Source organism: Pseudophryne corroboree, chromosome 3, assembly GCF_028390025.1.
Source record: "Pseudophryne corroboree isolate aPseCor3 chromosome 3, aPseCor3.hap2, whole genome shotgun sequence".
Taxonomy (NCBI): Eukaryota; Metazoa; Chordata; class Amphibia; order Anura; family Myobatrachidae; genus Pseudophryne; species Pseudophryne corroboree.
In genome coordinates, this window is record NC_086446.1 from 473,218,520 (window position 1) to 473,243,851 (window position 25,332).

Sequence of the window (25,332 nt, forward strand, 5' to 3'; positions counted from 1 at the left end):
ATAAAAGTAACAGTGAGAGTAAATAAGCCAAGAAATGAAACTTGGCGCAAAGTCAGAAATTAGAAAACCCCATTTACTAATACAGTTTCTTATATATACCACCTTCACAAGCCACATTTTCCCTTTGCCCTTCCCAAACAGTGAACTTACATAGATCATCCAAGCTGCGTAACGCTCTTTGAGGTTATACAGGACAGCGGGCTCATTCAAGTGAGTCATCATCGCCATATCTTCAATTTTATCATATTTAGGTGGATTCATGGGGAAGATTTGGTCATCCTTCACTGTTAAAGTCTGCAGAGAACATTTTAGAAGTGCATTGTTAGATAGTAACTCTACTCCTCACCTCTATGGGTGGAATTCAAGTGTGTTGCGCACCAATAGCCACTGGATGGCACCCGACAAAGCAATTCAATTGTTACTTTATTCGGCCGGTCACAGCCGTCAGTGCTGAAATTTCGACTCGCAGCCCGATTCCCCCCCCCCCTCCCCCCCCGAGCTGCTGAGCACAAATTACAAAAAAGTCATCCATTTGAGCGCTGAAATGGGACTTTTTGTGGGCGCGATAATGTTCCCTCATCTTGATGGGCACCTAACTGGTAATATAATATTTACACAGTCCAAACTATAGAATTAGTGATAGCATAATTAGTCTCTGATATCTAGAACAAAATAAAAACTTCTAAAAATAACTATTGAATCTCAATGAGGACTAATTGCATATTGATGATTTTCTTTGTGGAGAAAAGGTTTGTATGAATTTTCATGTCAATAAGCTCAATGATTAGAATTCAGACTACCTAGTCATACATACACAAATATGGCAATGAAATAGTTATATCTAATATACTAAACATTCACTTTTGCTATAGTTAAGAAAACATGACAACATTAGTCAATTTATGCACAGACTGAGAAACTGTCTCTATGATCTGTAAGTTCTCCCTAAATAGATGTGATATTATATGGTACTAGCTGGAGTACCCAGCGATGCCCGGGATTTTAAGAATGTCTGTTTACAAAGATAAATGTAAATATTAAACACACAGTATAAATAACATTGTAGATAGCTGAATACCCATGCTTTGCTATCGGATGAGGATGGTAAATTAGAATGATAGTTTTTCGTTTAATTTATATTGGTTGGAGATCTAGCATATAGGCATATCTTGCTTCCCTTATGCACTTTGTGTAGAGGCCAGACCCCTTTGTGTTCCCCCAAGGGACCCTGCTCTTTCCACTATACAACTCTCAGTCTGTGGCTTCCTGCTGCATCCATTCCCCTCCTCACATCATGTCACTGCCCCTGTGAAATTATATTTTTTTTTTACAGTTTCTTATATAGCGCAGCACATTATGTATCTCCTGATATACTCTGTGCTGCTGGGGGACCATGCGTCTTCCACTATATAACTCTCAGTGTGTGGGTTTGTGCTACTTGCATTTGCCTCCTCATATCATGTCACTGGCCCTGTCACATGCAGCCCTGTCATCACTGACATATCATGCATGTCCTGATATAGTGTGTCCTGCTGGCCCACCACTAGGGGTGCTAGTGGTGTGTTACCCCCACAGTGTTTGTTCCAGGCTTGTAAGTCATATGTGTACCAAGTTTGTTGTAAATTGGTCCAGGCATTCGGGAGTTATGTTGTCTCCTGACATACTCTGTGCGGCTGTCCCACCCCTAGGGGTGTCTAACCCCCACAGAGTTTGTTCTCAGAGTGTACGTCAGATGTGTACCAAGTTTGGTGTAAATTGCTCCAGGCTTCCACTGTTATGCTATCTGCTGACATACTCTGTGCTGCTGTCCCATCCCTGTGGGTGCTAGCGGTGTCTGACCCTCATAGTGTTTGTTTCCAGAGTCAAAGTCATATGTGTACCAAGTTTGTTGTAAATTGCTGCACACATTCCAGAGTTATGCTGTCTGCTGAAATAGTCAGTGCTGCTGCCTCACCCCCACAATGTTTGTTTCCAGATTGTAAGGCATATGTGTACCAATTTTTTAGTACATTGCTCCAGCAATTCCGGAGTTATGCTGTCACCTGATATACTCTGTGCTTCTGTCTCCCCCCTAGGGGTGCTAGGGATTTCTAATTGTTTTAGTTGCCTCCGCCGTGTTTTAATACGGTCGTATGTAAAAATTCACGATCTTCGCTTGTAAACTGTGGATTTGTATAGGACAGAAGGCCAAATTTTCGCTTTTATATAGTAGATGGAGAACTTATGGGCTTAACTTGTAAACTACATGAACAATAGGATGGACTCTGCAAATGTGTTGGTGTTTACATCATGTGAAAACTGAGCATACCTTTTACATGGGCTCATTTTCCTAAGCTGGATAACGGCATTTAAAAAGCCCAATAGTAAATGGCAAAACTGTTTATTGTGTACAACCCTTGTGAATGACTCGCAGATTTCAACGTAAAATAATTATTTAAAATTAGTTTAAGATAACACATATTGACAATCATCTTACATTACAGTGTCTCTGACTTCCATAACCTGTATAAAAGCATAGGCATGAGCAAGAACCGACATGGGGGTAACGGACTACCTCCTCCACTCCTTACTGTGGGACATAGTGCTCACCTGTGCCGCCCAGGGAAGCAGTCTATGTTCTGGATGGTAGGAGAGGACACCATAATGTGGCGGAGGGGGGAAGTCTCAGAGCGACACCCCCATGTCGGCTTCTGTGAACACCTATGCTCATGCCTATTCTCCTTGTTATACAGTATGTAAACACAGGTGTGATAATGGTTTTTGTTGTTCAGTTCAGACAATAAAATATGTTCATTACAGTGAGAAAAACAAATGTAATGTCGGCACTATCTCTTAGTTAATGTTCTGTTTATCAAGACAAACACCTCATTGGGGATATTTGCAACTCTAGATCAAAGGAATTACAACTCCCAGCTCCAAAATGCAATCTTGCTGGAATCTGGGTACCATCTAATACTACTGCAGTTTGAGAACTTCCTCCTATACCTGAATTATGTTGAGAGACGTACTTACCTGCCCACCCTCCGTTTTTACAGTTGCCTTCCCTCCTTCCTTGCTTTGAAGCGTACCCTTCACATAAGCTTCTTTAGCTTCAGTCACAAACACAGATGTCTTTGCATCAAACGGCTTGTTTTGGGCTTCAATCCGCTCCTTCTCAGATTTCCTGAGAAAATGGGCGGCCACCCCAAAAATCGACATCTCCTGGTCCGAACTCATGGCTGCGCCTTACGAGATGGCGTTTTGTGGTAAAAGAAAAACCTCTGCCTGGTTGAAGAAGAGAAAGAAAAAAATGAACACCAATTTTTTAGCAGCTGATCATCTATACTGTATGTCCCAGGTTTGATGTGGAGAGGAATAGAACAACCTGTAGTCCAATTACACCTTAACAGCATTGCAGATGGTTTCAGGAGAAGAGTGATAGGGTGTGATCTGTCAAACTGTGTGAATAGTGAGGACAGGGCAGCACACAACAGGGACAAGTGGAGAATACTTTTATATATTTTCTTCAATTGCCCATGAAGGAACTAGATTATTCCTCTGGCCTCTCCCAGCTTGGAATTTTGTCATGTGTCAGCTGTTGGAATTGCTGTTCCTATCCTCTAAGTCAGGGATGGGGAACCTTTGCCCCCCCCCCCCCCCCAGCTGTTGTTGAACTACACATCCCAGCATGCCCAGTTTTAGCATGGCCAAATAGCAAAACTGTAGCAAGGCATTCTGGTATGTGTAGCTCAACAACAGCTGGAGGGCAAAAGGTTCCCCATCCCTGCTCTAAGTACTAGCAGCATTCTGTCTATTTTCAATCACATAGCTTCATAAAACAATTCCATGATCTTTATAGGAGGTTACTTTCTAGACAAGCATACTGAAATACTTGGTATATATTCTACGCTCTCTACAAGGAAATCCATTTGTTTGCTCTGCAAATAGACAGGTAACACTTAAGATTCTATAGTCTCGACTACTGATAATTCCATGCCCTAGCTCTGCAGAGATTATCTAGGACAGATAACATTATATTATGCTTTCTGCAAATGCTCTAAAAAAAGAAGCCAGTTTGCAATATATACAAATAGAGTTAATATGTGAATTAAATGTTTATGTTATATGCTGTTTGATGTTTTTATGACATTAATATATCATAACTAAATTATTATAATGCTTTCACTCCAAGTGGCCCACTGATTATTGATAAGGGCTAAACAAATACAATTGATGCATAGCAGTGATACAGTATATGTAACAGAAGTGGAAGAGTTGCTCTGCAGTCAGTATGATACTACAACTAGCATCATATTTGTGACAGCCATAAATTAGAGGTTGTTACAAATTACAATACATCATTGCATGTCTCAGAACAAGCAAGTGTGAAATATGGGATGCGGTCAAGATCCTGCCGGACAGAATCCCGGCGGTCAAAATACCGACACAGGGATTCCGAACGGCACAATTCCGACATATTCTCCCTCTGTGGGTGTCCACGACACCCATATAGGGAGAATAAAATAGTGTGCCCTTAGCGTGGCGAGCGCAGCGAGCCCGCAAGGTGCTGCGTTGCGCTCGCTCCCTGTCAGGATTGTGCCGGTCGGGATCCCAGTGTCGGTATTTTGACTGCCGGGATCCCTTCCGGCGGGATTTCGTACTGATCACCAAACATAAATGCTGATCCCATTAATGTGGTTTTAGATAACCTCTATGTTTCTAGATTTATCAACTACCAGTTCCAGAACACCGCTCCCTGGCAAGTCCTACTGTATTGTATTGTAAATCCACAACTGGCGCAAAGATACCAGTTGCCTTCATCTGCCTGCCATGCTTTATTCTCTAGTCCCAAATAATTTCATTATTAATTATTTAACCTATTTTTGTTTCAGATTACTGCATGTCTTAATGTCTTCTGACATACTGTAAGTTAGCGCTAAATTCAAATGACTTTTTATTTGCATATTTAACATACTGTATATGTATTATCATCTAGCTATTTAAAATACCCTTTTTTAGTGGGTAATGAGCCTAATTTTGAGTCGTACATGAAGGCATATGCAACTGAGTTTATTGGTGGTTGCCCATCTGCAAGTCTACGCAACTGGCCTGCAAATAACGTTTTTTATGTACCTCCATGCGGCCGAATGTCCAAGAACTGAGACGCCCACTTTTAAAGTCTGTGCACACTGTAATACCTAAAGGTGTGCCCTTATACACCATTAAAACTTGAACCAGCACTATGGCAGGTGCAGTTTCTCTGTCTGACCATGGTCTCTTATGCCTGTGGCTGTGTGTCTGTGAATGCAGCTGCTTATATTGACACGCCTGCTACACTCCCAGAACATGGCCACTTTTGTGTGCATTACTAGCCACCACCAAGGATGCCCAACAGTTTTCCACCACATTTCTGATACAGGCTGTCCAAATTGCAACAGCTCCTCTGTGTGTACACTCTGGGGGACATGTACTAAGCAGTGATAAAAGTGGAGAAGTGAGCCAGTGGAGAAGTTGCCCATGGCAACCAATTAGCATTGAAGTAACATTCATAATTTGCATACTATAAAAGTATACAGAGCAGCTGATTGGTTGCCTGGCAACCAATCAGCTGCTCCACTTTTATCACTGCTTAGTACATGTCTCCATCTGTGACATCCCAAACCTCGAACTTCTAGATTTGCAGTGAAACCACTTTGATTTTAAAGTAATACTTTGCGGATATATAAACTCTCTAGCTATGTGAAGATCATTTGACTTGTTTCAATTACCCTTTAGAAATGTAAAGATTAAACACTAGTTATCCCAAAATATTTCATCATTCAGTATCATGAGATATTTTCATTTAATTAACACCTAGAAATACAGCTGAGTATAATATTCCAGAGACAGTAAGGCTGAAAATCAGTTTGGGATAACTGGTGTTTTATTTGTATACTAAAGATTACCTATTACTGTGAAAACCAGGAATAGCCCTAAAGCAGAATTTCATCTTTTTAAACCCTAACACCCTTATCATCTACTGTTCTTAGAAGAACTGCATTGCTGCATTGAATTCCTTTTGCGATCTCCACCCCCAACGTAAACCAGGAACAGTTTCCAGGAGAACCAGGTGTCTCTTACCTGTGATGGTTCCAGTTACGCAGACAGCTGGCCAGTCCTGTAAAAATAAGTATATTTTAGTAACAATCTCTGACCATTTACTTTGCGATCATTCAATAGAGATGATGTGATCACAGTGATGAATCCTGATACATACCTGAGTATCAGAACAGGATGGACACAGACCAGAGACATCAGCTACTGATACTTTTATAATTGAGGTGGTCTGTCATGTCACAGAAGAATACACCCCTATTCTCAATAAGGGCAAAACAATTTTGGCAATCTTGCCCTGTAGCATCATCCCTATGTGTAGAATATGGAGTTGGATATAATTAGATTTCGATTTTTTTTCTCTTTCATCTGCCTATCTGAAGTTATCCCCTAAAAATACTTTCACAAGGTGAACCTCAACGGAGACTCTGATTGTGCCCTTTAGTAAGCCATCCCAGACAATCTTCCTGTTGCCCATAAACCATAGTATGCATACCAGGGACACAAGATACTCTCTCATTATGCAAAGCACAAGGCACTGTCTCTTTTTCTGCTATGAAACGCTGGAGGAGATCTGTGTGTACACGAAGGGTCCATACTATCTCTCTTTATGGACAAAATCCATAAAAAAAAATACACTTTCTCAATGGAAATTTTATTTTACACTGCAGAAAGCACTTTAAGGTACAGTTCAACAGCTTTAAGCCTGGGTAACCTGCCTATAACTGATAACCCACTAACAGCTCTTCCTAATTACTGATTTCATGCATTTTATTGTGTATATGAGGTGGCAGAGTGTGAAGGAAACGGGATCACGACCTTACAAACTTATTGATAGCTTGTGGTAAACAAATCTTTTGAGAGAGCCTCACGTTACACTGAGCGGCTGCTTGCAGGGAGAGATGTGGGTCTGGGAAGTCCATTAGCACCCAATTAATGTTTGCGCGTTCAATAACTCAACACTGTACTTTCTAAGTAGAAGCCCATATGTGTTTTCATTAACCATTCCTCGAAGCCTAATTGAATTAAAACATTATGTTAGCAGATGTCAGATGGGATACGTTATATATATTACAGATATCTTAATGATATCCTCCAGCTGATTGTTTTACTAAAAAACTGGTGCAATAAAACAATATTATGTTTAACTCTTCTGTTTAAGTTGTTGTAATCTTATTAACAGAGCTGTCACGACAACTGGGCTATAGGAATCTTATTTTTATTATTATTACTATTCTAGATTGTAAAATTACATTTATATGTAGGTATTTGGGAATTGGAATTTCCTTTCTAATAGATTTAGACAAACGAACAGTAAAGGATGTTTCTCATTTGTTTCACTGAGACTTACCTGTCGCCCTCTCTAATATACACAAACTATTCTTAGAAGGGCTGCACTGAGAATCTGCTGTTCAGCAGATCCTTGTACAATAGCTTTTGTCCTATACGTTTAGCTTTTAAAACTTAATTTCCACAACATTTTGCAATAGTTTACCCGTTATTACCTGGAATGATTTTCCCTCTTTTTAATGACAATAACTTGGTAATTAAGAATAGTTAAACTTAATTCTTCTGAAGTTCTTCTTAATTCTTCTGTAGTTTGAAGCAAATAAGGACAGCAGATTCACACTATTATCACATGTAAAAAGGAGTCAAGTTGGCATATAATCAGTTTAATGACAGCAAAATGAGCATAAATAGATAGGGTTTACCAACAGATACACCAAACCTGGTTAATACTGTATATGTGCCAAGTTATAAACTAAAACATGTGAAAATATGATTACATGTGTCACTCACAAATTACTCCAAACACACAATGTAATCCACACATGAAAATGTGTATTTTAATTAGAGATGTGTGAGTTCTGATTTACTCGGTTCTTAATACTAAAATTAATGCAGATTTTTCTTATTGGCTTTACAAAACACGTGACATCCGAGAGCCAATAAGATGCCAACTGGTAATTCTGAACCCACATGCAATTGTATATCTGGCACTTCTCAGTGTAGCATTTGCACCAGACATATGCCTGAAATAAGAGGTGTGTATACCCAGTGGTGCAAGTAGAAAAAATGTCTTACAGGTACTGTGTGCGCATGCCGAAGGCCAGGAGTGAAGGCGTGGCCAATGAAAATGGGGGCGTGATACACATATGGTTGAGGGGCAGATACACATATGACCCCAATAGTGCCAGATACAAGTTGCCCCACAGTGCCAGATACACATTGCCTCACTGTGCCAGATACACATTGCCTCAATGTGCCAGATACTCAAATGCCCTCAGAGTGCCAGATATACATTGCCTCACAGTGCCAGATACACATTGCCCCACAGTGCCAGATACACAAATGCCCCCAGAGTGCCAGTTACACATTGCCTCACAGTGCCAGATACACATTGCCCCCACAGTGCCAGATACACAAATGCCCCCAGAATGCCAGATACACATTGCCCCACATTGTCAGATACACAAATGCCCCCAGAGTGCCAGATATACATTGCCCCCCAGTGCCAGATACACAATTGCCCCCAGAGTGCCAGATATGCCCCCAGTGCCAGATACAGAAATGCCCTCAGTGCCAGATACACATGTTCCACCAGTGCTAGATATGCCCTCAGTGTCAGATATGCCCCCAGTGCCAGATACACATGTCCCCGCAGTGCCAGATATGGCAACAGTGCCAGATACACATGTCCCCCCAGTGCCAGATATGCCCCCAGTGCCAGATATACATGTCCCCCTCAGTGCCAGATATGCCCCAGTGCCAGATACACATGCCCCCCGTAGTGCCAGATATGCCCCCGGTGCCAGATACACATGTCCCCCAGTGCCAGATATGCCCCCAGTGCCAGATATCCCCCAGTGCCAGATACACATGTCCCCCCAGTGCCAGATATGCCCCCAGTGCCAGATACACATGTCCCTCCAGTGCCAGATATGCTCCCAGTGCCAGGTATACATGTCCCCCTTCCCCTGGCTGCCGGTCCGTGAGCTCTGATTGGCTCACGGGCGGCGCCGAATTGAATGAAGACACTGAGGGGCAGGAGAGGAGCAGGCTGCGCTCTCCTCCCCTCACATCAGCAGCGGTCAGCAGCAGAGGGAGGGAGGGAGGGACGGATCGGCGGCCCATCGGCGTGGGTATGGTGTACCCACGGCTACATCCTTAAGGGTACGCCATACCCACCCGTACCCATGCACTTGCACCGCTGTGTATACCACACTTACTGACTTTATGGCTGCCCCCTCCTAGGAAGTGGGCATGTGCAGAGCCATCTTAACAGCAGTGTAGGCCCCTGGGCACAGGAATGCACTGGGGCCCATACCCATCCTCCAGCGGTAGAGGTGAGGGATGCTATCAGCGGCTCAGCATGTAAGACCTGGAGCAGTAATTTCTGCTAATTACTCCTTTATTACTGCACAGATGGTGGGAGATGGGGTGGGAGAGAGAACACTAAATTGTAGAAGGGGGCATTGCCGCATTGTGCTGAATGAAGGGGCCCTGGTACATGACTTCCAGGGTGGTAGGGGATGTTTAATACACATGGAAGGGGTGGATAGTGGAATGGGCTTAACATTCATCATTTTCCGGTGAGAGGGCAGCTTGCTTGACTGCAGATATCTCAAGTTCCTAAAAATAGATTTCTTAGCTTTGAATGCAATAAAAAAACTAGAGAGTCACATCTTTCAGGAGGTGCTGGGAACTTGGGGATCAGAGCTCAGGAGCCAGAGCAATCCACCAATGAATATATAAAACTGCATATCAGGCGCGTGTAGCTGGAGCAGGGAACAGATGCTGGAAGGCTGATATCTCTGGTTCTAAGCATAGTGGAGATAAGCAGCCAGTGTCCACTGAAAGGGGAAAGTAACAGCTTTTGGAGTATAGCCTCAGAAAAACTAAGTCAGAAAGAACCCGAGATATCGGGCTGGGAAGAGCAATTAACAGGCTCGGATGGGGATCACTGCTTTGACATTGAATATCTCCGGTTCTCCTGGGCTGATTTTCAAAAATCTTGTACCCTTGGAAAGAAGGGACCCTCAGCTATAAGTCTAGGACCCTTATACTCATGGGGCCCTTGGGCAAGTGCCCATTGAGCCCATACGAAAAGATGGCCCTGGGCATGTGAGAGCATCATTGCCCCCTCGGCCACTATATAATCCACTATTCAGAGCAAATGGTGTCATTAAAATGTTGGGACCGCCCACTTCCTGACTGGCATGGGCATCCACTGGGAGCCATGATGGGGCTCTGGGAGACTGGACTATGCTGCCGGGCATCTGGTAGAGCCACCTGAGTTTCAGGAGCCTCCCAGCCATTACAGGAGATCAGGCAAGTATGGGTATACTCACACCCCATGATAACAGAGATAGCATAGAGATGAAGCTTTACACTATTAGCAGTGAATACTAAAGTCACATTACTCTATTTGTATACATCAAAGGCGTCACTCACCTACAAAAGACCATGTGCGGTGTGGCTTTGCAGGGGTGTGGCTCCATGGGATGGGGTGTGGCTTTATTGAAGGGTTGTGGCTTTGTGTCCCGAGACCCATTTTCGTCACTTCAGGGTCTGGGGGATGCGGGCTGCCCCCGGAGACTGTTGTGTCTGTAGTGCTGGCTTCTACAGGGTGATAGGAACTGGGTTGCTGCACGTAATGTTACAGTACAGCACCCGGCTCCTGTCACTGAGCACGAGTCGGCACTTTGGTGTCACTCTTCGGCACCCCCTTGTGACGCCACTGTATACAATATAATAATTTAATGGCTGTCTATATGCATATGAGAAAACATTGTCTTAACAGTTTACTAATAAAAGAGCTGAGAATCCTAAGCAGGGCCGTAACTAGGTGTGGGCAGATGGTGCTTAGCACACAGTGCATTTGAGCTGTAGGCACCCCATCCGACCCAACTGACAACCGCCAGCTGCAGTGCTGCCTGCTATAACAGTAGAGTTGCACCCGGCTTCTCTGTCGGACCTTCAGCTGTTGATGTACATTATAGTCGCCAGCACTGCTTGATCCGCCCCATTCCTCAATTCTCGCGCAACAGCGTCCCTGCACCAGCCTGGGCCAGAGCCTTGCAGGGGATGCTGGGAGCCATGTAGGGGATGGCGGGAGTCACACAGGGGATGCTGGGAGCTGCTGTCATCATCACATAGGTAGAGATTGTGTGTGTGTGTTTTGTGTGTGTGTCCCATGTTCTCCACCCTTCTCTCTCTGTGTCCTTCTCACCACTCTCTGTCTCTCGACCTGCCACTTTTCTGTTTCTCTGCCTTCCAACCATATCCCTCTCTCCCTTCCCTCTCTCTCCCACCCCCTTCTCTCTCTCTCTCTTTATCTCTCTCTTGTGACTCTACCTGCCGTAATGTGTAAAAAGGGACTCTACCTGCTGTAATGTGTAAAAGGGGACTCTACCTGGCTTAATGCGTGATAGGTGCTCTACTGCCGTAGTGTGTAAAATGGGGCTTTACCTGGCATAATGTGTGACCGGGGCTCTACCTGGAATAATGTGTAAAAGAAGCTCTACCTGGTGTAATGTGTGTAAGTGTTGCTACTGTGCAATGTAATTTGATTAATGAAAACTATTGTGCAGCATAATATGAAATGGTATTAATTTGTGGTCATGCCTCTTCCCCATGAAGCCACTCCCCTATATTTTAGGCACGCGCCTACGGCGCGCACTGGGCCTGTTTTATATGTGGGGGCGTCAATGCTGTTTCTTGCATACAGCGCTAAAATGTCTAGTTACGGCACTGGTTCTAAGTACAAATGAAGTACAACAGAGCCATGAGAAGAGGTGATGCAGCTGGTGCTGCTGCCCAGGCACATGTCAGAGGTGCAGTACTGTCACTGGCCTAGGAAGAGGGTCATCTTAACATATAGGAAAACTGGGCAGCTGCCCAGGGCCCCACAATTGAAGGGTGGGTGGTGGTCACACAATCAGAGTGGTGAGGCAGCATTCTCTACCTGCCTCCCAGCCTGCAGCCAGACAGTGAATAGCTGTCAGTATGCTGATTGGTGGAGCTATTCACTGTATGGAAGCATGTGGAGAGAATGCGCAAAACAGCAGGAGGGGCAAGTTATGGTTTTTTTTTTATTTGTTTCCATGAATGGGTGGGCATTGCTTTGTCCAGGGCCTACAATGCTTTTAAGACAGCCCTGCCCAGTGGCACCTTTCTCTGGCATGTGGAGTGCCCGGAACAACATCCTAGTGCCTGGAGAGGCCCCTAGCAAAGCATCCTTATGACGTGCCTGATGGCCAGCTCCCTGGCTGCTTCTGCCCCTCTTTGTGATGTCACATGTACTGGGGAAGTGGGGCCACCACAGGATGCATACTGTAAGTGCCTTGCTATGGCCTTTGAACACAAGATATCCCAAATGACATGTAATCATTGTGATCTTATTAAAATCTAAGGATAAAGCTTAGCAGATAGGTTACACGGACTTTATCCAAAATTGGATGTATAGGTAATCTGAAAATACAGCTGAAAAAAGATGCATTTTGTAATCTGTTCTGAGTTGGCGCAGATGTGAAATGTGACGCCCTATTGAGTATAGGTAGCAAAATGCCAGTAGCAGGGTGAAATGCACCAGAAATATTACAGTTGTGCTTACCTATGTGTACAAAAGATGCTGACACAATGCATACCGTTCGCACGATAGTAAGTGCCCTGAAAGTACAGATAATTTAACCAAGTGGCTTGAAGCATCTGGATTGCTGAGCCAACAAATACAACAAAATGTAAGATGAAAAAAAGAAGCCATTTTGTTTATGTCCTAGTCTGATACCTAGTGAATCAACTTGTTTTAACTTTATACTTCATATATTATTATTCTAATCGAGCATAAGAATAATATAGCACTTTTGTTTGTATCCTTTCTAGTTTTAATCAGTGCAAAAACAGGTATATTGTCTTTCTAGGACAGTAGAAACAACCTCTCCCACAGAACACCAGGGAAAAGTGACATTTTCAAAATTACTCTGATGAAAATTCACATCATTTACCATAGTATATGTTTATCCAACAGAATATGGCAATACATTTGGCACGTGGAATTTCCAAATTACTTTTGTTCAACCCACAATGTCTCCTTTTTATATACCAGTCACCCCACAGAGCAGAATACATTGGGGTAAATTTACTAAGATTCGTGTTTTCCCGTTTCAGGTCAAAGTTCAATCACGAATGACATCGAAAGTGTAAAACTGCAACTTTTTGAATTTGTTACGATGGATTTACTAAGCGGTCGTATTCGGGTTTTTCTTTTGTTCCGATGTCGATGTCATTCGTGTTTTTATTTTTATTTTTACGGCAGTGATTAGCAAAACACTGCCGACTTTTTTACAATGAATCTCGGCCGGATCTGTGTGATCCGTGCTGGGGTTCATTTTTTTTTTTTTTTTTAAATTAAACACTGTAAAATCCAAAAAAAAAATTGCGTGGGGTCCCCCCTCCTAAGCATAACCAGCCTCGGGCTCTTTGAGCCGATCCTGGTTGCAGAAATATGGGGAAAAAAATTACAGGGGTTCCCCCATATTTAAGCAACCAGCATCGGGCTCTGCGCCTGGTCCTGGTTCCAAAAATACGGGGGACAAAAAGAGTAGGGGTCCCCCGTATTTTTAAAACCAGCACCGGGCTCCACTAGCTGGACAGATAATGCCACAGCCGGGGGTCACTTTTATATAGTGCCCTGCGGCCGTGGCATCAAATATCCAACTAGTCACCCCTGGCCGGGGTACCCTGGGGGAGTGGGGACCCCTTCAATCAAGGGGTCCCCCCCCCCCAGCCACCCAAGGGCCAGGGGTGAAGCCCGAGGCTGTCCCCCCCCCATCCAATGGGCTGCGGATGGGGAGGCTGATAGCCTTTTGTGATAATGAAAAGATATTGTTTTTAGTAGCAGTACTACAAGGCCCAGCAAGCCTCCCCCGCATGCTGGTACTTTGAGAACCACAAGTACCAGCATGCGACGGAAAAACGGGCCCGCTGGTACCTGTAGTACTACTACTAAAAAAATACCCAAAAAAAGACAACACACACACACCGTGAAAGTAAAGATTTATTACATACATGCACACAAACATACATACATACTTACCTTATGTTCACACGCAGGTCGGTCCTCTTCTCCAGTAGAATCCAAGGGGTACCTGTTGAATAAATTCTACTCACCAGATCGCGGGTCCCAGGGTCGTCGGGGCATCCATTTGTAATCCACGTACTTGCATAAAATAAGAAAACGGAAAGCCGAGCCACGAACTGAAAGGGGCCCCATGTTTTCACATGGGCCCCCTTTCCCCGAATGCCAGAAACCCACTCTGACTGATGTCTAAGTGGGTTTCTTCAGCCAATCAGGGAGTGCCACGTTGTAGCACCCTCCTGATCGGCTGTGTGCTCCTGTACTGACTGACAGGCGGCACACGGCAGTGTTACAATGTAGCGCCTATGCGCTCCATTGTAACCAATGGTGGGAACTTTCTGCTCAGCGGTGACGTCACTTTAGGTCAACCGCAGGGCAGAAAGTTCCCACCATTGGTTACAATGGAGCGCATAGGCGCTACATTGTAACACTGCCGTGTGCCGCCTGTCAGACAATACAGGAGCACACAGCCGATCAGGAGAGTGCTACAACGTGGCGCTCCCTGATTGGCTGAAGAAACCCACTTAGACAGAAGTCAGAGGGGGTTTCTGGCATTCGGGGTAAGGAGTCCCATGTGAAAACATGGGGCCCCTTTCAGTTCGTGGCTCGGCTTTCCGTTTTCTTATTTTATGCAAGTACGTGGATTACAAATGGATGCCCCGAGGACCCTGGGACCCGCGATCTGGTGAGTAGAATTTATTCAACAGGTACCCCTTGGATTCTACTGGAGAAGAGGACCGACCTGCGTGTGAACATAAGGTAAGTATGTATGTATGTTTGTGTGCATGTATGTAATAAATCTTTACTTTCACGGTGTGTGTGTCTTGTCTTTTTTTGGGTATTTTTTTAGTAGTAGTACTACAGGTACCAGCGGGCCCGTTTTTCCGTCGCATGCTGGTACTTGTGGTTCTCCAAGTACCAGCATGCGGGGGAGGCTTGCTGGGCCTTGTAGTACCGCTACTAAAAACAATATATTTTCATTATCACAAAAGGCTATCAGCCTCCCCATCCGCAGCCCATTGGATGGGGGGGGGACAGCCTCGGGCTTCACCCCTGGCCCTTGGGTGGCTGGGGGGGGGACCCCTTGATTGAAGGGGTCCCCACTCCCCCAGGGTACCCCGGCCAGGGGTGACTAGTTGGATTTTTGATGCCACGGCCGCAGGGCACTATATCAAAGTGACCCCCGGCTGTGGCATTATCTGTCCAGCTAGTGGAGCCCGGTGCTGGTTTTAAAAATACGGGGGACCCCTACTCTTTTTGTCCCCCGTATTTTTGGAACCAGGACCAGGCGCAGAGCCCGATGCTGGTTGCTTAAATATGGGGGAACCCCTGTCAATTTTTTCCCCATATTTCTGCAACCAGGATCGGCTCAAAGAGCCCGAGGCTGGTTATGCTTAGGAGGGGGGACCCCACGCAATTTTTTTTAATAAAATAACAACTTTCCCACCCCTTCCCACTGATATACATGCACGGATCTCATGGATCCCTGCATGCCTATCCAATCACGGGAAAAAAAAGCAGGTCTGTTTTTTTTTTGCACTTTTTTACGAGTTGTAATTTTTCACGGCAGTGTTTGTTTTATTTTTGCTTTGCACTTCTTAGTAAATTACCGAGATTCATACTTAAACAGCCGCGTTTTGACCGATGGTGTATTCATTCGTAATTTTTTTCTTGGACTTGCAAAAAATTACGAATGCCCTCATCACTGCCGTGATTATTGCTTAGTAAATTACCGAGATGACACTTTGATGAAAAAACGGCATCTCGGTCAAAATCGGGAGCTTAGTAAATTTACCCCATTGACTGTAGACTATAACTTCCAGGGAATGCCGAACCTTTTGCTTACAAATGAAGAACGGAACGACTGAGATAGGAGTGGAGAGGATTAAACATCCATAGGCTGGGGATGACTCTCTGGGGACGTGTGATTAGCCATTCAATAGGAATGCAGGGTTGCAGGATCTAGCTCAGTGTTTCCCAACCTCGGTCCTCAAGGCACACTAACAGTGCAGGTTTTAGTGATATCCAGGCTGGAACACAGGTGACTTAATTAGTACCTCAGTTATTTTGATTTAACCATCTGTGCTGAAGCCTGGATATCACTGAAACCTGCACTGTTGGTGTGCCTTGAGGACCGTGGTTGGGAATGCCTGATCTAGCTGGTTGATATTGCCTGGGTAGAGGAGGAGGAGTCTTCCTCATTTTCTGGTTCTTTGGAAGGGGTAAGTCCTGTGTAATTCCCCTGTCTTTGGGCTAGTTTAAAAGGTTGTTGTGTGCATTAGATTAGGCTAGTTTAGTGTGTGGTTATTGGTATTAGTTTGCTTACCCTCCCTGCTGCTGCTCCATGGCGCTTCCTCGCCCCCAGCGTTCCTCTCGTGTCCCGGCCCGCTACAGCGCGGGCTCGGCTTCCGCCCTGGCTGTGGCCTGCGATGCCTCCCTTCTATCCTCCCCTGCTCTGCCCGCCGCTGTGGATGCGGCCGCGGCTTCCCCGGCTTCTGCACCCACTTCCGGCCTTGCTGGGGGGAGCGGGACGCGGTGGGGGAGGACAGCGGCAGGGGGTGGATGGGCGGTGGCGGCGTCCGAGCTGGTGGCTACTGCTGTTCTTCTGTCAGCAGCGCAGCGCGGGCCCGTAAGCTTGCGGCTAAGTATGCAAAGAAAGAGGCAGGCAAGCGTGAGCACCACGCTAAGCTTAAGAGGGCTGCTGAGCTTTGCTGCAGGGAAAGGATGCGGCATAACCTGCCTGGAGTCGTCCATTGTGACTGCACGGCTGTGTTGCGCGGGTTGCGCGAGAGCTTCCGTAAAAAAATTCTAAATGGAGATTTTGTTGATATGTTCACGTTGACTGACGAGGTGAAGAAGAAGTTTAAAGCCGCTAGGGCGAAAGGGGGTGTTGGTGTTGAGGCTTTTAAATCTTATGATGCTTGGTTGGCTGTATTCTGCATCTTCGCAGCCTGTTATCTGAAAGATCGTCCGGGTGAACATATCAACATAATCCGCTAAATAAACTTGATTCACGACATGCATCGCAAGTATCCGGGCATCGCATGGAGGGTCTATGATGACCAGTTTAGGCGCAAGCAGGATTATTTGAGGGTCATGGACTTCGGCTGTAAAGATGTTGAGGTATGGATGGAGGTTTCCAGGGCGCATCAGGATGAGGGAGATCACCCGTGGCCTACCGCAGACCCTGTTCCAGTTGCCCACGGGGGGTTGCGGATCTTCGGGGAGGCTCCGATAGCACGGCGGTTTGGGGGGCCACTAGCACGGCGGTTAGTCGTGCGCAAGGGCCGGGACCAGCTAAAGGCAAATGCCTTGCCTTCAATAACTCTGCATGTCCTGTTGGGCAACGGTGTTGTTTTCGACACCTTTGCTTGCGTTGTGGCGGGGCCCAACCTGCCTCCAACTGCTTTCGTGGTGGGCGCTCTGCCCCAGGAACGGGCAATCCCATTCCTGCCAAGCCGGCGAACTTCTGCTTGATCTAAGTAGGGCTCCCACCTCAATACGACTGGTGGCTATGGGTAAGTGGTTGTCCCGGTATGGGGATCAGGATGTTGCGAGTTTCCTTTTTGATGGTTTTAGTTACGGTTTTCGGTTGCCCAACCAGGGGGAAGTTCATGTCGGAACCTGCGGTTGGCCCGGGCCTTTCCTGACGTGCTGCATGGCAAGGTTTATAAGGAGTTCCAGCTTGACCGCATGGCGGGTCCTTTTTCTCAGCCCCCGTTGGAGGACTTGATTATTTCTCCGGTGGGTGTTGTTCCAAAAAAGGCTTGGTAAGTTTTGGCTCATTCAACATCTTTCTTACCCGTCAAGGCACTCCGTCAATGACGCCATCCCCCCAGTCGTTTGAGGTTGCTCTGGATATGGTTCGGGCCTACTGGCCCGGGGCCCTCATGGCTAAGATTGATGTTGAATCGGTTTTTCGGCTGCTCCCGCTTCACCCTGATTAATTTTGCTTTATGGGCTTCCGCATCGGGGACGAATATTTCATTGACAAGTGCTTGCCAATGGAATGTTCTGTTTCCTGTGCCTTTTTTGAGAAGTTCAGTTCCCTTTTGCATTGGTGTGTGGAGTTTTCGTCAGGGTCTCGCACATTACTTAGACGATTTCCTTTGCGTTGGTCCAGTGGGTTCCGGTCGTTGCTCCGAGCTCCTTTTTAGTTTGTGAGCCTTGTTTTATGATTTTGGCGTTCCTATCGCGGTGGAGAAAATGGAGGGCCCCGTTTCCTGTTTGTCTTTTTGGGGATCCAAATTGACACTGTGGCGGGCTGTTGCAGCCTCCCTAGGGATAAGATGGAGAAGTTGCGCGAGTGCATCCTGCTGTGTGTTGCGGCGCATAAGGTTACACTTCGGCAGGCCCAATCGCTTTTGGGCCTGTTGAATTTTGCCTGCAGAGTCATCCCTATGGGCAGGCTCTTTTGCCATAAATTAAAGCAGGCCACCGCGGGTATCACTAGGTCTCATCACTTGATTAGGTTGTCGTCCGAGATAAAGTAAGACCTGGCCATTTGGGCTTAGTTTCTAGACGACTTTAATGGTGTTCAGATCTGGTTGGCTCGCGTAGTCGATAATTCTAGCTTGCAGTTATTCATGGACGCAGCGGGTTCTGTGGGTTTTGGTTGTTTTCTGGCAGGTTCTTGGTGCGCTGCTTCATGGCTGCGGTGCTGGTTCGAGAGAAGTTTAACTAGAGAACTTTTGCTGTTGGAGCTCTTTCCTATCATGGTGGCTATGGAGGTTTGGGGCAGGCAGTTGCGCGATCGCAGTATCCTGTTCTGGTGTGATAACCTGGGCATGGTGCACGCGATTAATAATCAGCAGGCCAAATCCTTACTGGTATTGCGAGTCTTGGCCCAGTTGACGCTGCAATGCTTGTGTTACAATGTGCTCTTTCGAGCGCAGCACATCCCTGGTGTGGATAATGGCGTGGCCGATACATTATCTCGGTGTCAATGGGATATGTTTCCGTGCACTTGCGCATATTGCTGATGTTGTTGGGGTTCTCTGCCCCCCTTATGTTTGACAGGTGATAGAGCTGGTTTGGAGGGGTTAGCGGAGCATTCCATCACCCCGAACACCCTTCGGGCATATCGCCAGGCTTGGACGGAGTGGGAAGCTTTCTCCGGGGGCCGGGAGCTTTCAGGTAAGAGTGGGTATTGTCGGGTGCTTTTTTTATTTGGCAGCTCTATGTCTCTGGGAGATCCAGAGCAGCAGCCTCCCGTTACCTGGCCGGCATTTCCTTTTTTGCAAAGCTTAAGGGGGTTCCCGATTTTACAAAGAACTTTTTGATTGCAAAAGCCATGAAAGGTTGGGAGCGGGTAGTTTGTGTTCCCCCGGATAGCAGGCGTTCCATTGATGCGTCGCTTCTCCCCGCTGTACTGGGTGCGGTTGAGAGCGTAGCCGACTCTGCCTTTGAGTCCCTGCTGTTTCAATTGGCCTTTTCGATGGCTTACCACTGCGCTTTTCAGGTTTCGGAGCTGGTTGCATGCGATTTTGCTTCGTTTGGATGTCCACCTTGACGATAAGTCCCTCTGGTGTAGGATTTGGCGGTCTAAGACAGATCAGATGTCTCGTGGGAAATGGGTTTCCTTGGGTCCCTCATTGTCCTCGAGCATCTGTCCAGTGTCTCTGGCTGTTCATTATGCCTCGGTCAGGCCTTCCTCAGAGGGTTCTTGGTTGTTGCACTATAACGGCTCAGTTTAGTTGAATGCTGCGTCACTGCCTTTCCAGTGTTGGCCTTTCCCCTCACGACTTTGGTACTCACTCCTTTCGTATAAGTGCGACCATGGTGGCCGGTTTGCCCGTTGGCGATATAAAAGTTTTGGGTCGTTGGAGCGCTAGCAGTTATAAGCGTTATATTAGACCCGATCTTTTGTCTTGATGTTTACTGCGGTTTTCTTGTTTATGTCGTGCTTTAGTTGTTGTCGTTTATGTGTGTCTTCCCCTGTCCATCCTACTCGGGGATTAGCTACACACTGCTGCTGGCAGCAGTGTGTCCGGAGTTTTTAATGATTTTTTACCTGGACTGACGGACTTAATTCGGCTTCTTCTTTGATTCGGCTAATTGGCTCCAATTATACGTTCCTTAGCAGGTTTTACGTTTTCTCCTCCGGTCAAGTTTTACCTGTGTGCTCCCGTTCAGAGCCGGCGCTACCCGCTCAGCAGCTCCTGCAAAGCAGGGAGGCTCTGGTCGGAAGAGGCGCTCTCCCCGCTCTGCTTTTGCTGCTGGCTCCCAGCTGCCGCTGCGTCTGTCACACTGTATGACAGACGCAGGCAGCGTGTAGCGTGGCTCCGGCTCTGTCCCTCTTGCTCCCACCCTCCTGTTTCAACTTTCAACCCCTCCTCCCCAATGCACTTTAGGCAGCACTCACCCACACAGCGCCGGTCAGAGCCGGATTTCCAAAAGGGCCCCCTGCCGCCCATTTACAGATCGGATCTAATCTGCGGTCCCTGCTCTCCACTGGTACAGACAGCCGGCACCGCATACTCATAGCACTATAGGACCGGACCCCTGAGCGACGGCTCAGTTGTCCAATAGCGTGTAAAACAGCAGCCTGCGGCTCAGTCATTGGCTGAGCGCGCAGGCTGCACATAAGAGAGAAGAAGGAGGAGGGCTGATCCTGGACGGCATGTGGAGCCATGTGTCTCAGCAGCCTGTCTGCAAACAGTAAGGCTGCCTCTTTATAAGATTGTTCTTCCTCCTGCTGCTAACATTACATTTTACATCTTAGGCTGTGGGTCACACACACACACACACACACACACACATATTTTATATATATATATATACACACACACACATATATATATACATACATATATACATATATATACATACATATATATATACGTATATATATATATATATATATATATATATACACATACACGTATATCTATATATATATACGTATATATATATATATATATATAGCGCACAGTGACTGATGGCGGCACTCTTTGGACATAGGGGGTTCTTCTCTGCGGTGCGAACGGGTCAGAACTGTGCATGTGCGGCGTGCACATTGCGCATGCGCAGCGTTGCCCAGTAACGGAGGCGCGCACAGAGAAAAAAGAAAACGCAGCGACAAACGCAAGAAGATTGACAGCGGAGGGGGTTTCCAGGGCGGATACTCACCGTTGGATGCCATTTTCGTGGAGTGGTCATCCGATCGCAGGCGTGTCCAGGCAAATGGAGGGTGGATGTCTGATGTCAACGCCGGGAGGAACGTCGCTGGGTCCGTCGCACAGGGTAAATATAACCAGCCTTACTCCTCAGCAGCACAAAACTTTTTTTATCTCAGCAGGGCTGCACAAGCGAACGCAGCCCTGCTAAGCTAAAATACACTCCCAGTGGGCGGTGGCATAGCGTTTGCATGGCTGCTAAAAACTGCTAGCGAGCTCGGAATGACCCCCATTGTGTATAAGGACCACTACTGTGTGTCATAATTTGAATTAGGTACAGAACTATTTGGTGCACTATTAATCAAGGGCACTACGTGTGGTATAATGTGAATACGATTGTGATACTGTGTGGCGTAATTTGAATTGGGGACACTATTATGTGGCCACGCCCCTTCCATGTGAGACCACACCCCTTTGGCGAGCACTGTCCCATTATTACATATGGGAGGGCGCAAATTTATTGTTTGCAGGGGGGCGCCGGACACCCTAGCACCGGACCTGCTCCCGTTCCTCCCACCCACCCACCTTTGTTCATGCTCTTTCCCCTTTGTGCGTCTACGTTGCTTCATATTGGCTAGAAGCTGGTCACCTATGTCTCTGCGGTGTACTTCGTAAAATATTTCTTTTGGCAGATCTTCCTACATAGTCTACCGGTATGGTCTCATATTACATGTCCATACTAACCTATTTTTATTATTTTTTCCCTTCCCTATAGGTTTGTTGGGTGATAGGTGCAAAGTCTTAGTGGTAGGCCACTCCTTTGTGTACTGGGCGGCTAGGTTTGTTGCCTCTGGTGAGGGGCTTGTCTTTCCTGGCACTGATGAAGTGAGGTGGTTGGGTGTCAGAGGTATGCGGTGCAGTGCTTTGAAGGCGTTTCTGCAGGAGAACGTCCGGTGTAATGGGTTGCCTGAGGTATTGGTTCTTCATTTAGGTGACAACGACCTGGGGAAGATGTCGCAATTGGAGTTGTGTGGTATGATCTTGGAGGATTTGACACTCATTCAGACGGCGTGGCCTTCCTGCATATTGATATGGTCTTTTACAGTGCCCAGGTTGTGTTGGTGAGGTACCAAGGACTGCCGAGCGATGGATGAGGCCAGAAAAAAGCTTAATTCGGCTGTGGCCAAGTGGGTGCTGGATGCTTGTGGTGTGATTGTGCTGCATGAGAGAATCAGGTTTAGGTATCGCTATCTTTTCCGGCCTGATGGAGTACACTTGGATAGGGAAGGTTTGTGTATTTTTTTGGAGGATCTTTTTGTTGGGGTGTCTTCGGTTTGTTAGGTGTTGTGGTGGCGGGGCGAAGTTGCTGGGTCAGGTACTTCACTTTGTCGGGAAAGAATGGCAGGTTAATTGTTTTTAGGTCTTATTTAGATGTTTTAATGATTATTTAGGGTTTGGTTGGTGCGCTCACCTTTGTTGACTATATGCATCTGCTGGATCACCCAGTCGGGGACAGCGACACCACCTGGATGGGTGGGTAGTCATGGTATAAGGTTGAGTGGATACCGTTTTGTTGTTTAGGCTGAGATTTAAGTTGGTACAGTTGTACAGGTTGGGGTAGAAGTTAGTCGTTCTTTCTTGGCCACCACTATTTAATATTTATTCAGACATTTTTAGTTAGAAGTTAATGAATAAATCAGCTAACAATTTCTGCCAAATCTAAGTCTCCGAGTCTTTATTTTAGAGTTAAGTGTTAAGGGTTTATGAATGCACATGGTCATCCATCAGCCGTTAGGATGTTTAACATTGCAGTGACAAATGCCATTTCATAGAATAGAGAAACAAGGAGATTGCGTCACTTTGCATATTCACAAAACAGCCGGTTCTGCTATGATATTCGATTTGCACAACAGGACTACCGAGACACACAGTGGGTAGAGGACTAAGGGGTTTATGCAGCTGCATAACAGCAAGATCTGCGTCCATCTCCTCACATGCTGGGGGCCGCCCAGCACAAGGCAAGTCTGCCAAGCATGTGTGTGGCGCTGCCTCATGATGTGTCCGCTTGTGTCTGCAATGTATTTGCAGATGGTCCACTGCTATTTCTTTTAAACAGAGTGGCTGCGTGCAACGTCACGCAGCCATCCCGAAAACACTTTCGGCACACTCCCGTTTTGCCCGCCACACCCGTGAAATGCTGCGTTGCTGGTCTCTGAAAGCCCGCCGCTGTCAATCATCATGCGGTCGCAAGGAGAAGGGTCATGCACGCGCACTACAGCCAGTGTACGTGCGCAGACCAGATGGACGCAACCCCTGCGTTCAGAAGTGTGGACGTATTGAGAAGTTCAGATTATTACTAATAAATATTTAAAATGCCAGCATTATATATGCTGCAGACGCAAGGCGCATCTTATTACCATATATGATAAAAGTGTCCTGTACAGTACGTCGCAAACACTACATCCCTTAAGAGTAAACAAGTACTCGCACACATTGTAGATTGAGGTACAATGCTCAGATGTACATATTTGATATTAAAAGGATATGCATACAATAAAACACGTGTACAATATATATATTGTTACAGAGTTACAATTACACAAGAAGCAGATAGTTACAAAAGAATCCATTACAGCTACAGCCAGCATACTTTACCCTGTCCCTCAATGCACAGTCCTCTCCGTTTTAGAATCTGCCCCAACAACAACAAAACTACAGCAGCAGAAAACCACAGCAACTAAACAGAACAGCAAACAGGAGTTCTTGGGTGAGGGGAATCACCTATATACTGTGTATTGGGGGAGAAGTACATGTCTGGGACTGTTATTGGTCCAGGGGAGGGTGATCTCTCATTCATGATGTGTTATTGGTCAGTTCATATGCAAGCAACGTCCAGCCTTATGATATCATAGGGGTTAGCCACTGGTTTCTGCCCACATGCTTTCTCAGGAATGTCCTTTTGTTCTCATTAGAATTGTGGCTTCATATTCTTACATTTAATCATAACTAATTGTTGAAATGTGCTACAATCTAACCACAGCTATCAAATTAACACACTCATTCCCCTGATTATTTTGACACCAAGCATGACGTTTGTCTTGTTCTGTTCCAATAATACATATATACATGATGTTATACTCTATTATATAAATACATTATATTGTCTGGTGCTTGACATGTTTAATTTATTTGTGGTATGAAATATGTGTTGTATATATCTTTGTGGCTTGTCTGTGTGAATGCACATGCTACCATATATCGCTGTGCACGCTGCGTGTATGCAAACACACAGAGACCCATCTGTTTGGAGTTTGTATGTTGTCTGTATGTAATATTTTTTACTTCGACAGTATCCTTCTCTGAATTGGCACCAAACTATAATACTCTATCCAAAACATTATATTCAGTATGGATTTACACTTGGTCTAATATTGCCTTTTTACGGTTTGATATAGATGAGATCGCACATAATCCTCTAATTTTTAGTCAGTATTCCTCAAGGGGATGCAGTTAAAATGCCGGCTGTTGGGCTCCTGGTGTTCAAGAGAATGACACCGGAATCCCGACAGCCGGCATTTTACCGACAGACAGAACACCGACACCCACCCATAACCCACACTCGGTTGGTGGGTCCACGCTACCAACCGAGTGGGAATAGAACCTGTGGCAAGCCAAGCTCGCCTCCGGGCCAGAAGCGAGGCAATCGCAGCGAGCCCATCTGCCGGTATATCATACCGGATCTTCCTCACGTGCAATTTTTATGTGAATGTTTTATCTATTAAGTTGTACTTTACTTTTGGCACAAATTCTTTATTATACTTTTCAATATTAAATCTATTGTCATTTTACATGAATATCAGGTCTGGTCAGTGCCAACACATTTTTTTCTTTTGTCAAATTTGTTAAGGGTATTTTTTGTGACTATACATACTAATTGATTTTACTCTGCATTGACCTTGATTTCTTTGAGACCTATGCATTGAAATGTTTCTGTAAGGGGTA

General features: G+C 45.8%; 1 protein-coding gene and 1 long non-coding RNA gene across 2 annotated transcripts in view; one reads left to right on the forward strand and one right to left on the reverse strand.

Moving 5' to 3' along the window:
• Positions 1-6,290, reverse strand: part of LOC135056060 (myosin-1B) — a 42,914-nt gene extending 36,624 nt beyond the window's left edge. The window contains exons 1-4 of the mRNA XM_063960784.1: positions 6,236-6,290; positions 6,100-6,136; positions 3,013-3,264; positions 151-294 (exon numbers count right to left, since the gene is read on the reverse strand). Coding sequence (XP_063816854.1) covers positions 151-294; positions 3,013-3,216 — 348 coding nt within the window. The 5' untranslated portion in view covers positions 3,217-3,264; positions 6,100-6,136; positions 6,236-6,290. The remainder of the gene's footprint in view (positions 1-150; positions 295-3,012; positions 3,265-6,099; positions 6,137-6,235) is intronic.
• A 241-nt stretch (positions 6,291-6,531) lies between these two features.
• Positions 6,532-25,332, forward strand: part of LOC135056064 (uncharacterized) — a 67,259-nt gene continuing 48,458 nt past the window's right edge. The window contains exon 1 of the long non-coding RNA XR_010243883.1: positions 6,532-6,756. This is a non-coding gene — a long non-coding RNA (uncharacterized LOC135056064). The remainder of the gene's footprint in view (positions 6,757-25,332) is intronic.